Source organism: Bolinopsis microptera, chromosome 10 (assembly GCF_026151205.1).
Source record: "Bolinopsis microptera isolate Bmic1 chromosome 10, MBARI_Bmic_1.0, whole genome shotgun sequence".
In the NCBI taxonomy this organism is placed as follows: Eukaryota; Metazoa; Ctenophora; class Tentaculata; order Lobata; family Bolinopsidae; genus Bolinopsis; species Bolinopsis microptera.
Window position 1 is genome coordinate 10637352 of NC_087081.1, and position 12641 is coordinate 10649992.

Below are 12641 nucleotides of genomic sequence, written 5' to 3' on the forward strand. Positions count from 1 at the left end.
CTTTTTAAACTGTCGTACTTACAGAGTCGAACTGAATCTGAGCGAAGATCTGAAGAACTACAAAATCAGCAGCCAAGCCAATAGAATACAAGGTATGTGGAAAAGAAGAAAAACAACTTAAAATAAACATCCTTCTCGGATGAAGAGACTTGAAATTACGTCAGATTGTAAATTCGATTTGCTCTAGGGGGTGGAAATTACTGCCCTTCAAAAACTATTTCTCCTTTAGCCGCTCTATACTGAGTAACTCTAGTAACTATAGTAACTTTCCACCCCTTCTGCGAATTTGGAGGTCCTGGTCCTATAATACATGTAAGTTGCAGCCAATTTTGCTGGCAACTACATTAGTTGCCATTGCAACGTATCATTAGTTAATTTGCTTCCCAATATAGTATTTTAGTATGGCGCTATGCGCTGTAAGTCCTTTCCACCGTTTTGGTCCTTAAATTGAGCTAGTTATATTGTTCCAATGTTTTAAAATGACTTTAAAATAGATGCTTGAAATTACGGCCTACGATTCACACCGCTCGGCTTTACAAGGTAAATGTACACGTATTTTTCAAAGTATATCGCGTGCACGTGCCGTTAATTTGCGGAACATTTTTATTCTCTGACACGTTACATGGGAGTTAATGTCAACCCAGTTTTTAGGAGTATTTGCAGAGCTCAGAGCAGTGAAGGTAGACCCATCCGATATTGTTGGGGACTCGAAAAGTTCATTGTTACCGTTCATTTAGTGATGGTAAAAATCGATTATAGATATTAAGGTCCCCTCGTATTTTCGGGGTTTTGCTGCTCTGAGCTCTCGACGTTTTGGGAAGGTATATTTTTGGGAGCTCTCGTCATTTTGCCCTGCGAGTCACTTGATCAGATATTAAAATGCAAAACCCAAAAGCTGGCCTCAGCTGCTTCTCATATCAATGATATAAGACTTCGTTAGTAAACCCCGCGATTGTGTAATGTTCCGTATGATTGTACCATCGCGGGTCCACGACTCACAAGGCTCAAAACAGTGTGATTCAAAAATAACGTCTCTATTTCGCAAACTACGAAAATTAATACAGCATAACTTTAGCTACTTGATAGGGGTAGGAATAGCTTACCTTTTTAGACGAAATAGAAGCATTATTTCTGAATCATACTGATGGCGGGAAGTTCCACTCATTTTTGTGCATGTGTATTTATATCACTCTTACGTCATTAATGTGGCTACCATACCCGTGGTTTTGTCATATTATAAAGATAATGTGTGTAATTTTGTAACATGTTCTGTTCAAGGTCGGGTGAATATATTCAATTCCTGTTCGGGAAAAGCGGAAAATCTTGATCATGATCGCTTGGAACAGATACCAAGATTTAAGTGCTTTTTAGAAAAATTTAGAAACAGCCTTTCAATGTTTCATTCGAAAAATAGGCTGCCTTTTAGTGCTATACGGTGAAATTGAGGATTGGTAAATTTTAGGCTTTGAGTTTTCAAAGATTAATTTATAGTTGATTTAGATTAAGCTAGATCCCGACGTTGAAATCAAATTGTTTTGGACAATGGTAGTGTATATCGAGCTAGAATCATTGTTAACTTAATTTAATTAATTGATTAATTATCCCAAGTTTCAGAAAATTGTGTCCCTCTATGTTTGGAAAAGTTCTTGTTAGTTTGGCGATATTCATGAAGTTTATAAACAACATTAAAAACATAACTTTGCCTTCAAGATCATGCTACACATCGTTTCTAAATCCATTTTGAACCTGAAGGCAAAGCAATGTTCAATTTTTCTACAATTTTTAGTAAAAAACTTGTGAACAGCGGATATGTTCATGATACCCATTTGCGTGACACGTGACGCTGTGACGTCACGTGTCCAATCAATGACGTCACGTTTTGAGATGACGTCAGCAGATTTTGACAGTGAAGTGTTGAAGTGGTTGGTTGGTGGTGAGGCAGTCTGTTCAGAAGGCTAGTCCGCCTTTTCTAGGGCTTTCTCTTCAAATTGAGCGGCTGTCTCAGCACGCGGTAGAGGATGACGTCACGTGAAATTTTGATGACGTCACGTGACTACTATGTTATAACATCTACATAGAATTGAAGTTGCCATCTTGGTGTAAAGATGATGAGAGACCTTTGTAACATCTTATATACGAGGCCTCGTTTTGATCGAGGATCAAACTCGACCACGCATTACCGGCTGGTTCGAGGTTAAATTATTATCCTTTCCGATTTTGATATTAAAAATGTTGATGAATTTCCGGTTAAATTCATACGATGGTTTCGCATAGTCGCAAGAGTTATTATCGAAACTCTTGATCATAGGAACGACCTAAACTTCCAACTTCTGCCATGCAAATGGCAGTGAAAATTTTCTAAATTAATTATTGAACACGATGACATAATATATGATCGCTATGCGACATTCTTTGTCGAATACTAGCTTGGCAAACTTTCAGCTTGAGCTCGTCCGCATTAACAGGACTATAATTTTCCTGTTCAAACACATCCGGCCTCCTGATACACAGGACGATAGTCTCATGACTAGCTACCCGGCAAATTACATGATAACGAAATCTTCCTGTATATACTGGGTCCCAGTATATTATACTGGCACTCAGCCAACTTTAAATTCCAACATGATGAAATGTGTCACATAAGTGGCATTGTACTTGAGAAATTCCACCGCCCATCACGCACACGGTCGTTCCTATACTCTGCTGTGCGAGCCATTACTTGTTCAAAACTCAGTCCCTGCAAAAACTGGAGCTGAATTGATGGCGGCAGTTGAATCTTTTTGACGTATATTTAACATGTTGTACACAATATGACGTTCAGCTCAGATCCATTGTAGTTTAACTGCTTCCCACCTGTCAACAAATGACGCAACTTTCCGACACAGTGGACATGGACCGACTGTACTGGCCTCGCAGGACGGGTTACATCATACGTGACAATTGACAGGCCAATTACAGCGCTTAACTCGATTATTACACGCGATTAGCTAGTTTACTTTAGTGGGTTATTTAGAGACCTTTTTACACGATGACATGAGAATGAGACCATTTAAATTCGACCCAGCCCTTTTCTTGTACTCAGCTCTGGTAGGTTTACGTAATTCTTATTGCTAGTGGTTACGCAACTCTGACAGTTTGCTGATCTATTCCGAGTAAGGGCTGATCTATTCTGAGTAGGAGAACTGACCTCAACTATTGGTGTAGGAATACGATATCATCTTCTCAGAACCAATATTGGACTGGTGATTTCTAGTTTTCTATTCTTGTTCTATACGTTGCCTCCATCCTATTAATGCTGTTATGTAGCCTTATATGTTGTCTTTTTTTAATCTTGTGACTACAGGATTATGCTCTCAAGTTTATAAATAATCATAACATACACAAGTGTACCATAATGATCGATTGAATTACTAAATATCCCATATTCTGTAATGATGCTGGGATATTAAAACCCCGTACCATCACTTGCTGAACAGCAGCCTAGTCATATTCATTAAACCTGACACTTGCCTTATCTTTTTGGGATCTGTTTCTACCAATTTTTATTTCGCTTATCTTAATTTTCGAGGCTATTATCTTCTCATGGTTTTATGAGATTAGGCCCTGAAAGTGTAACTTACCTTCAATCGGACATGATCAGGCTTGCTGCACAATAATATTGCGCTATTTTAATATTTATCGGATTATCTGGGAGGTCGTGAGATCATCGCTTACATTTCTGAATCGTATTATATTTAAAGCTGCACACCGGCAAATGGATCATCTGATTCTTACCCCACCGATTACAATCCCCTTGGATACAGAGTCTTGCCATGTGTTGCCTGGGACAACATTTTTAACGGTTGTTTAAGAATTGGGCTTAATTTGTAGGATCCATTACCATGTTTATGCCTTTGTCAGTAACTCGCATTATGTGTTTACAAAAGACCGTTTAAACTCATATTTTAAGTCTCCTTGGTTTCCGAAAGATTAAGTTACTTAATACTTACGTAAACTGTTCTAGATAATGCTGGTCGCATTTTGAAGAATCCGAACGAAGTCTTTAACAAGTTAACATTCACGACCTCGGGATGCAGGGCTTGACGTACCTTTGGCGTGGCATTACTTTATTTTAGGACTGAGATTCGCTAATCCTGTTCCACTGCTGTTTTACTGATAATATTTTAATTTCTTGGACATTTTACCTGAAATACGAAACCAGTAAGGTCAGTTCATTTGAAAGTGCATTTTACTAATTATAACCTTCTTTACCGGGTCCAGTAATATCGCTGATATTTAAAATTAGATTTCCTAACCCCTAGTGCCAAGTTATGACGCTGTTTGACTTCCCCTGGAATCTGGATTTTCAATTTGTCCAACCTGCATAATACGTAATAACGTATGAGATCTGTTACTAGAGAAGGTCATCATTTACCATAAAATGTGTGTTTTTGTTTTGAATTTGTTAAAATCTAATAAAACCCGCATGTTTGGTGTGTTGGTTTCAGAGTGACATCAAATACCTTTATATAAGTTCAGCCCCATGACAACTGTTTGAGTCTCACATGAGCTCTTTTTCTTCGCATGCCAAAAAACTAACATTCGATTTCGGAGGGCACTTAATTTACTCTTATTTCTGTTCGCCGTGGTGTCTTTTACAGCATGTGATAGTCGATTATTTCTGTTAAAAACTGTGATGGATTCCTGGTATCTTACTTCAGCAAAATACCCTATAAAGTGGTTTTATCGCTGTTAGAGCCATTTTCAGATGATTTAATTTTAGTGTCCATTAAAGATTAGTTCAAGCGACCGACCAGCGAAAGAATTACGACTGACAAAACAAACTAGACTAACAAACAGTCAATAAATTAGCGAATCTAAGATCTACGAGGGGGAAAGGGGTCATTATCGCTCGCCAAAAAATTTGTTGTTATATGACGACAGTTTTATATTTCTAGAGATAATACCCAGACTCTTATCTTGGATTAGAAATGTTGATAAGAAATTTGACTTTGGAGAACTTTCGATTTTGACATAATTGATGTGAAATTTTACTTCAAGTTTCTGACCAACGTTTGTTATGGATCATCAAGTTTTTTAAATAACTAACATTACCTCTAGCAAGTAAAAGTTATAAAAAATGGCCACGAACGACTGTATATTGAACTCCTTGTAACCCTCGACCGAAAATCAGAAATGCCGCCAACTGGATGTGAGTACTTCCAACATTATACGTCAATCTTATTTTATTTTAATATTTCAAACACCCGTTTCCCGTTGTTATTAACTTACCAACGTACATGTAATTATTATATTACTTAATGTTTCTTTTTTCAGATATAGCTTCGCGGACTAACTACGATTACTCGGTGAGAGATCAAGCTTTCTTTTTGAACACATGGGCTAAGCTTGATGTAACTGAGGAATCGACAGGTAACATTTCATTTAGTTTGAATTTTCATATTTTGATCTTTTGCGTCTCTTTTCACGGGTGCGTCATCTGGAATCGTGATATTGCTTTCTTTAAATTTGACTGTCAGATTAAAATATTAATTTCTCATATCCCATGTTTTCCGATTTGTATCAGCTCATCATGTCTTTATTCTTGCGTTCGTCAGCTGTATCATGTTAGAGTCCGAGCTCACATGATCTTATTGATAACTTGTCCGCACTTGGTTACATAGGCTGGCAGGAATATTGATGACAAATGTCATCACGTGACTAATGTCATCACGTGACTAATTTCATCACGTCACCAGCGGAGGGGATGAGCTGACTCCTCCCAACTGTCTTCACACCCATTTCATGTTTTTTTATTTCTAGGTGAATTTACAGACGATAAGGATAGGAACCAAGAAAATTATTTTGATACAGTAAGTTAAATTTATTTTACTTAATTTAAACGGGTGTTGCTGTGTTGAAGAGTATCCGTAACGGATTGTCATGGTTCGAGGACGGGATCAGGGTGTATCTCTCGTATTGAACTTGTATATCGCAGCCTATTTTTCAAAACTTGTTATTCGAACGTGGTTTAAATGCAATAAGGGAGGTGATGACCATGACAATCTGTATCGGTATTTGTTAAGCATTCTTGTGGGTTTTACTTTCTCTTAAAGTAATTACTTTCTTCTGGTTGTGTTGCTAATTGTTATTCAATTGATTGTTAAGCTCTAGATTTTGCTGATGTTTTGCTACGGATACTGCTAATTAGACTGTGCCTGTGAATGCTGCACTGTCCTACAAGTAGCTTTCTTCTGATTACATTAAATAGTGGGAAAGTCTGCAAACTGCATGTCCAACATTACTCTCTAAATTTGGCTTAAAATTTGCCAAACTTTTAAGGGGAAAATTTCACAGCGGGTTACTTGAAGTCTGGACATAAAATGATGTAACACCTTGCTAAGGTCCTATACATTACGGTACCAATGAGAGGTGTTAAGGGGGCCGGGTATTATATGGTAAAATGGGTACTGCCCCAGGGCGACTAAATGGCGAGTAGTCTAGGGCTTTAACTAGGGTCTAAAAACGTGAGAACTGCTAAATTATTTGCTCACCGCAGGCCATCATGTTTTTGTGGACCGTGTTGTAATCAAGACAACACTTGGTCCGGCCTGCACTCGATAATGGCTTGCTGAGTAACACTCGCACTCGGTAATGGCTTACACTCTGCACTCGCAATCTTCTCTGCGTCATGCACTAAGAGCTAGCAGTTTCTTAGGTCTGCTTTAACAAAATTTGTCGGGCTCTGATGAGAGTGCAACAAGGTAAGTGCGAAAATAACGAGAAATGGAAACAAAATATGTTGGTTGATCATTCCAAAAATTCTTTCTCACTCACCGCATGACTTAAAACTTCTCCCTAACCCTTCTGGATCTGAGTTCTACTATTCAACCGGAAAATAGTCAACAACTTCTAATTGTTTTTGGTCTTGGAAAAATAGAAAACATTTCGGAGGCCGCCACAAGAAAAAACATGAACACAATTCCACGGCCGGAAATCTAAACGCAAAGCAAAGGACGCAAACAGAGTTTAATACTGTTCAAACTGTTAAAGATAATAGTGACTAATAGTCGTTTGGTATTCAGTTGTGAGAAATGAAGACGGTAACTGGTAAGGTATATCTAGAACCTATTCCTAGATCAACCTATTCCTAGCCATCCCTTTCAGCAGCAAGACGGGCCAACTGACGAGCCCGTTATGGGTCGTCAGCCCCCGGGGTAAGATAACTCTTTCACGAAACACCGTGAAGTTTTATTTAAATTTCCACACTTTTTGGTGGCGGTGGGCACTTTGTGCTGCTGTGTGTTCGGTTTATGGTAGCCTATCTAATCACATTTATCAAGTAAATTAGTTTGCAAGCGCTCTACTCTAATTTTGCTGATTGGTTTTGCATTATTTGATTAAAGTTTATTTGTCCTAAATAGAGCGAAATTATCTGAAAAGCTTCACGGTGTTCTGGTAAAGATTTGATGATGTAACAGATAAAAGAAATAATGAAGTCCACGAATATTAAATAAACATATAAAATATTGTTTAATCCTTGTGGTAAGACATGAGGATCCACCACATTTTGTGGTCCTTTCGTAGTTTTGGGGCTAATAGTACCAGTGTTTGGCTGTCCGTGCAAAAGGAATGTTTGGCCCTTTCAATATTTTGTGAGCTAATGTTTCTATTGATATATTATTATCAATACGTTCTTCATATACTTATGTTTATTGATATAATTATATCTGTCAAACCACAAAACGGCAAGCACTCTTCACATCGCCATAAAGTTACAAACATGGGAATTTCAGCTTCAGAAAACATATCTTCTTGTTTCTCACTGCACCTCTTTAATCTTCTACGCCCCCTCTGTTTACCTGATCACTAACCATTGCATTATCAGGGACTGAGTTTAGACAGAGTTATGAGCTCGTGCAAGGGAACAGTGAAATCAGGGGGCCCCCAGAAAGAAACCGTCATGCCAAAATCTGGCAAGCGACCGGCTCCCTCACAGACTCCAACTGCCGGAGCTACCAATGTAGTCCTTCCAAAGTTCGGACTTGTTGAGGTTTTGCAGCGGGCTTTTCACATTCCTGATCTCTTATCGGAAAACCCTTTTCTTAACCAGGTACGATTTAAAACTCTTTTATTTTAATTAAATAAAATAACTAAATTTTCAATTGTCAGTATTTTTACGATTTTAGACTCTTTTATATAGCTGTATTTTCCATGCTAAGCTATTATAAACTATAAACCATCTCTTTTATAGCTGTATTTTCCATGCTAAGCTATTATCAACTATAAACCATCTCTTGGTATTAAAATTCAGGTTCTAATAAACCCCATCTGTTCAGGAAGCAGCAACTAAGATGTTCAAGAGGAAGAAGATAAACAAAAGAGTACGTTTCGCTAAAGTAGAGATAACAGAGAATCACCTTCCCAACTGTAGACGGAACAACTTCACGAAGCACGAGTTTGGGCATTTCCATTCACCTTCTTGTTCAAACTATAAAGCTGAGCAGTCACTTGGAAAGCAGGTACGGTTTCCGTTTTTCTGCTTTTCCGTTTTAGTTAATTTAATTTAAATTAAATAAAATAACTAAATTTTCAATTTTCAGTATTTTTCAGAAGACTGCTATATAAGACACCTTACTTTTTATATCCTTGCCCAAGAGCACTCTTCTGAAAAATACTGACAATTGAAAATTTAGTTATTTTATTTTATCTAAATTAAATTAACTAAAACGGAAAAGCAGAAACTGCACTCAAATCATATCAGGAATTCCTGATTCGAGGGAACTTTATTCGTGAGAACAGCAAGACAGCAACCTCGGAATGTGATTTCTACAAAGAGCCTGTCCGGTACGTGGAACCCCTGGACCCGGCACTTACCACCCCAACTCTGGCACCTTCTTGTGACCTTCTCCGACTGGATCTCAAGACCTCTTCCATGGACTCAATTACTTATCATGACAAGAGTAGTCCAGGTAAGCAGACAGATTAAATTTCTAAGAAAACAGATTAAATTATGTAATTTGAGAGTGCTAAATTCCAGTTTTAAGATAGAGAGTTATATCTTATCTGGTATTTTTCAACTCGAAGCTACACTTCCTAATATATTTAATTATTGGAATGTTAAATTATGGAATGTTTTTTATCTTCACCAAGATAAAAAACATTCCATCAGTTATCTATTATACCCTTCTACAGGTTTGAGATATACCCAGAACCCAGTCGAGAAGACAGAGAAAGAAAAGCCTGCTCAATCTTCCTCGGTTAGTTCATTTGCTCCAAACCCCAACTACAAGCCCATGCCTTGCCAACCCATCTTTACTGACGATGTTATAATCAGTCCACCGTCAAGGTCAAAGGTGGTTGTAGACACTAAAAGTGAGATTACTCTGCCGAAAAGTAAACGGCACAGTAATCTGCCGGAGCCGAGAGTCCCTGAGATTTCGGTAATACCGGCTGGGCCTGCTTGTCCGGGTGTTTGTGATATGGTGGATAGTTGTGACGATTTAAAACTCCTGCCAGAACCTGCTGATAAGAGTCGTATCGGGTCCGACAGTGGTTCAGTTGACTCTGTTAGTAGCTCTTTAGACTCTGGCTACGACAGCAAATGTGGAGACTTTCTAGACGATTTCCTTCATGACATGTCGGATGATAGTGAAAGTGAAAGTGAATCAGAGGATGCTGATGAGATGGTATCTGGAAATTCTGCATTTTCTGCGTTTCCAAACAAAGATTTAAGTGAAAGCGATAGTGATACCGTTATTGATGGTCCTCCTAGCTCTAATGGGTCTACTTCTCTGCCAATTATTGACTCAGAGAGCTCCTCTTCTGAATCAGATATAGATGAAGTAGAGCCTGATGCTCTGCTGGATCACCAACATGACAGTGGTATTGGCTCACTCAGTGATAACGAGGAGGATATAGACGATTTGATTAAAAGTCGCCCTTCAATCAGATCAGCGAAACCAGCGCTTATAAACCCTAACAAGTGGTCATCGCATTCAGTACAGCCGGTAACAGTTCCGGTAAAAAAGGAAAACAACCCTCGACAACAACAGACTTTTCAGACGCGAGAGGGATACATGAACCCATTCAGTAATCGGAGCACAGCATCATCAGTGTTGCTTAAACCAGCTCCGTCAGTCTTGGGGAGACTCATCTGTGAGATCAAACCAGTGACATTGGATCTTATCCGTAATCCGGATGTGGATCCGGAGAGATTCTTATTCAACACGCCGAGTCCGGACGATGTGGTCAGGATACGACAGTCCGGGAAGGTATCCTGTTAGAGAGGTTATGATGGGGTGTGGTCGAGTGGTGGGGGTGGTAAACACAGTGGAGTATTTTTGTGAAGTAGTTTGAAACACGTCACGGAGAGTCCTTTTGAAAGTTTGATAGTTCTTGAGCTGGCCATTTCAGATAAAGTAGTACATGGTTTCCTCCTCCCCTCCCCCAATAGTACAACCAAAAATGATACCGATGTGCCTATGATACAGCGTTTATCTTGGTTACAATGAGTCACCATTTGTAGGCATGATCGTGGTCAGAAAGACCGCCAAATTAAAAATCTGGTTCACGAATGTGATATGGTCCTGCACTTTGATTGTGTCAGCAATTTTGTGGTTTATTGCAACCGGGTAATAGCTGTAATACCCGACAAACCTCTAATTCTGCAAATGTCTGGTGTTTAGAAATAAATAAAAATAACTACTGTTATCACAGTTGTCTGCTACTGATATGTCAAAAGAGAACAACCATAATCAATTAGATATAACCAGGACCTCAATTTGGTCCTCAATTTGGTCCTCAATTTGGTCTTGTTCTATACGGATTAAACTGAAACAGACCCATCATAGTGCACTTGCCTCCTATGCCACTGATAGGGGTAAACTTCACTTGGGGGTCCTATAATTGGCATGGTTCCAATTCAGGATGGCTGAGTGGTTAAAGCGTCAGATTACCAATCTGTTCCACTTCATGTGGGCGTGGGTTCGAATCCCACTTCTGAGGAGTCGTGCCTTGTTAGTACTCTCAAGTAGAAGCGCGCAACTATTGTTAGTGTAGGAGATGAGTGCAATGTGGAGGATATGTTTCAGTTCACGTCCGTTTGTAGGGCTTCAAACAAAAGTTAAATTAAGATTCTCGCTATGACTATTCGACTAAAACTACTACTTTACCCAAACCAGTACCTAAGTACCTGACAAATACACTGAAATTACCAGTCACAGGAAGCCCCCCCCCCCCCACACAGGAACTACCATCCCCTTCTAAACAAACTACGGCACAAAAATACTCAATTGTGAATAAGAAGGTCTTATTTTGTTGTTTATCAGCTTCACCGCTATGGCTGTGTCCTTTTGTGACCCCTAACTGTCATTTGTTTATCTCGTTGCTTAAAATGTCACGCCAGTTGGTTTTTACGACGAGTAAAGAGGATAATTGTTCCATTTTTCTCGCCATTAAAACTATTTTCATGTCAAATTGATTAGATTGATCCCAGATAAGAGTATTTAGTACCTCAATCTCTTTAGCTCCTGCTCTCAGTCCTTGTTACTAAGTTAACAGAGCCAAGTGAACGCCGTTAATATTATATGAATATAACTATCTCTAGCGCCGATGTTCAGTGACCATTGCATGGAAACTACGGCACTGAGTTACCAAATTGTTCACTGTTGATATTCTCTAAACTCACCCCTCTACAACTGTAAGTTCAAACGTTCTACCAAGTTGATACTAGCTAGTTTATAATAACTTTGATTGTGATGAAACGGTGATTATTGTAAAGTTTTCACCTCACTCCTCGAGCACATGCGCCTTATGGCAAGAAGAGTTTTTGGAAGCCTGCCAAGTCTGCATGAGCTCGGTGAGTAAGGTGAGATTATGTGAATCAGACAAAAATTGGAGATGTGGTGAAAAATGAAGTTTTGTATTTCAGTTCAATTTCAGCGATTGTTTTCTCCCTGCTGTAACGCTACTTTTTTGTTAGTTTTCTTTTCTGTACAGACCTCTGTACCTTGACCTAGATTCGTCTTGGTTTATTTCTTTACAGTTATCTAAATTTTTGATGCGTATTTCGTTTTCTAGTAATTTATGCAATATTAATTTCATTACTTTGATTCCGATTTCAATGCATCTTTAATTTATTTTTGATAACTTTTCGTCGAAGCGGTCGCTTCAATTTTCAGTTGTTTACTTTTAACAGTCGTTACGCATTAATTGTTAATGCCGGTCCTTTTTAGAAACTTTGTAAATTCTTTATTTTATTGATGTTTCTATACCACCTCAAACTGGTTTATTAATTGCAAAAGCTTTCTAAGTAAACAATTTTATTTCTATTTACTTTTCTGACTGTTTCCTTTGGAACTTCTTCCCCAAATCTGTTCTTTTGCTGGTGTACAAAACTTCATTATTCCTCGTGTTTTGAACTTTTGGAGATTCGTACCCGTTGCCATGGTTACTAATCGAATTAACCTTTTAGCTACCATGGTAACGGTAACGGGATGACTTGCTAAGTTTGTGTTTTACTTACCGTGCCAGAGTCTTAAAATAGAGCGAAGAAATAGGACACTAGGCATTACTCTGTTAGCGGTAACAGGGCAAACGATCCGTAAATAGTCCTGGCACAGTGACTTAAGTACATTCTTGACACAAATAATCTTATCCAA

General features: G+C 38.6%; 2 protein-coding genes and 1 non-coding gene across 3 annotated transcripts in view; all 3 read left to right on the forward strand.

The window, feature by feature from the left end:
- Positions 1 to 2829, forward strand: part of LOC134822382 (probable ATP-dependent RNA helicase ddx6) — a 111823-nt gene extending 108994 nt beyond the window's left edge. Inside the window, exon 12 of the mRNA XM_063833409.1 lies at positions 25 to 2829. Coding sequence (XP_063689479.1) covers positions 25 to 84 — 60 coding nt within the window. The 3' untranslated portion in view covers positions 85 to 2829. The remainder of the gene's footprint in view (positions 1 to 24) is intronic.
- A 2275-nt stretch (positions 2830 to 5104) lies between these two features.
- Positions 5105 to 10667, forward strand: LOC134822380 (uncharacterized). The gene is made up of 7 exons (XM_063833407.1): positions 5105 to 5191; positions 5317 to 5412; positions 5803 to 5852; positions 7868 to 8092; positions 8319 to 8501; positions 8744 to 8951; positions 9175 to 10667. The coding sequence occupies exons 1-7, from the start codon at positions 5176 to 5178 to the stop codon at positions 10263 to 10265; spliced, it is 1869 nt and encodes a 622-aa protein (XP_063689477.1). The 5' UTR covers positions 5105 to 5175; the 3' UTR covers positions 10266 to 10667.
- A 235-nt stretch (positions 10668 to 10902) lies between these two features.
- On the forward strand, positions 10903 to 10986 carry Trnag-acc (transfer RNA glycine (anticodon ACC)). The gene has a single exon. It is a non-coding gene; the product is annotated as a tRNA-Gly (tRNA).
- The last annotated feature ends 1655 nt before the right edge of the window (positions 10987 to 12641 follow it).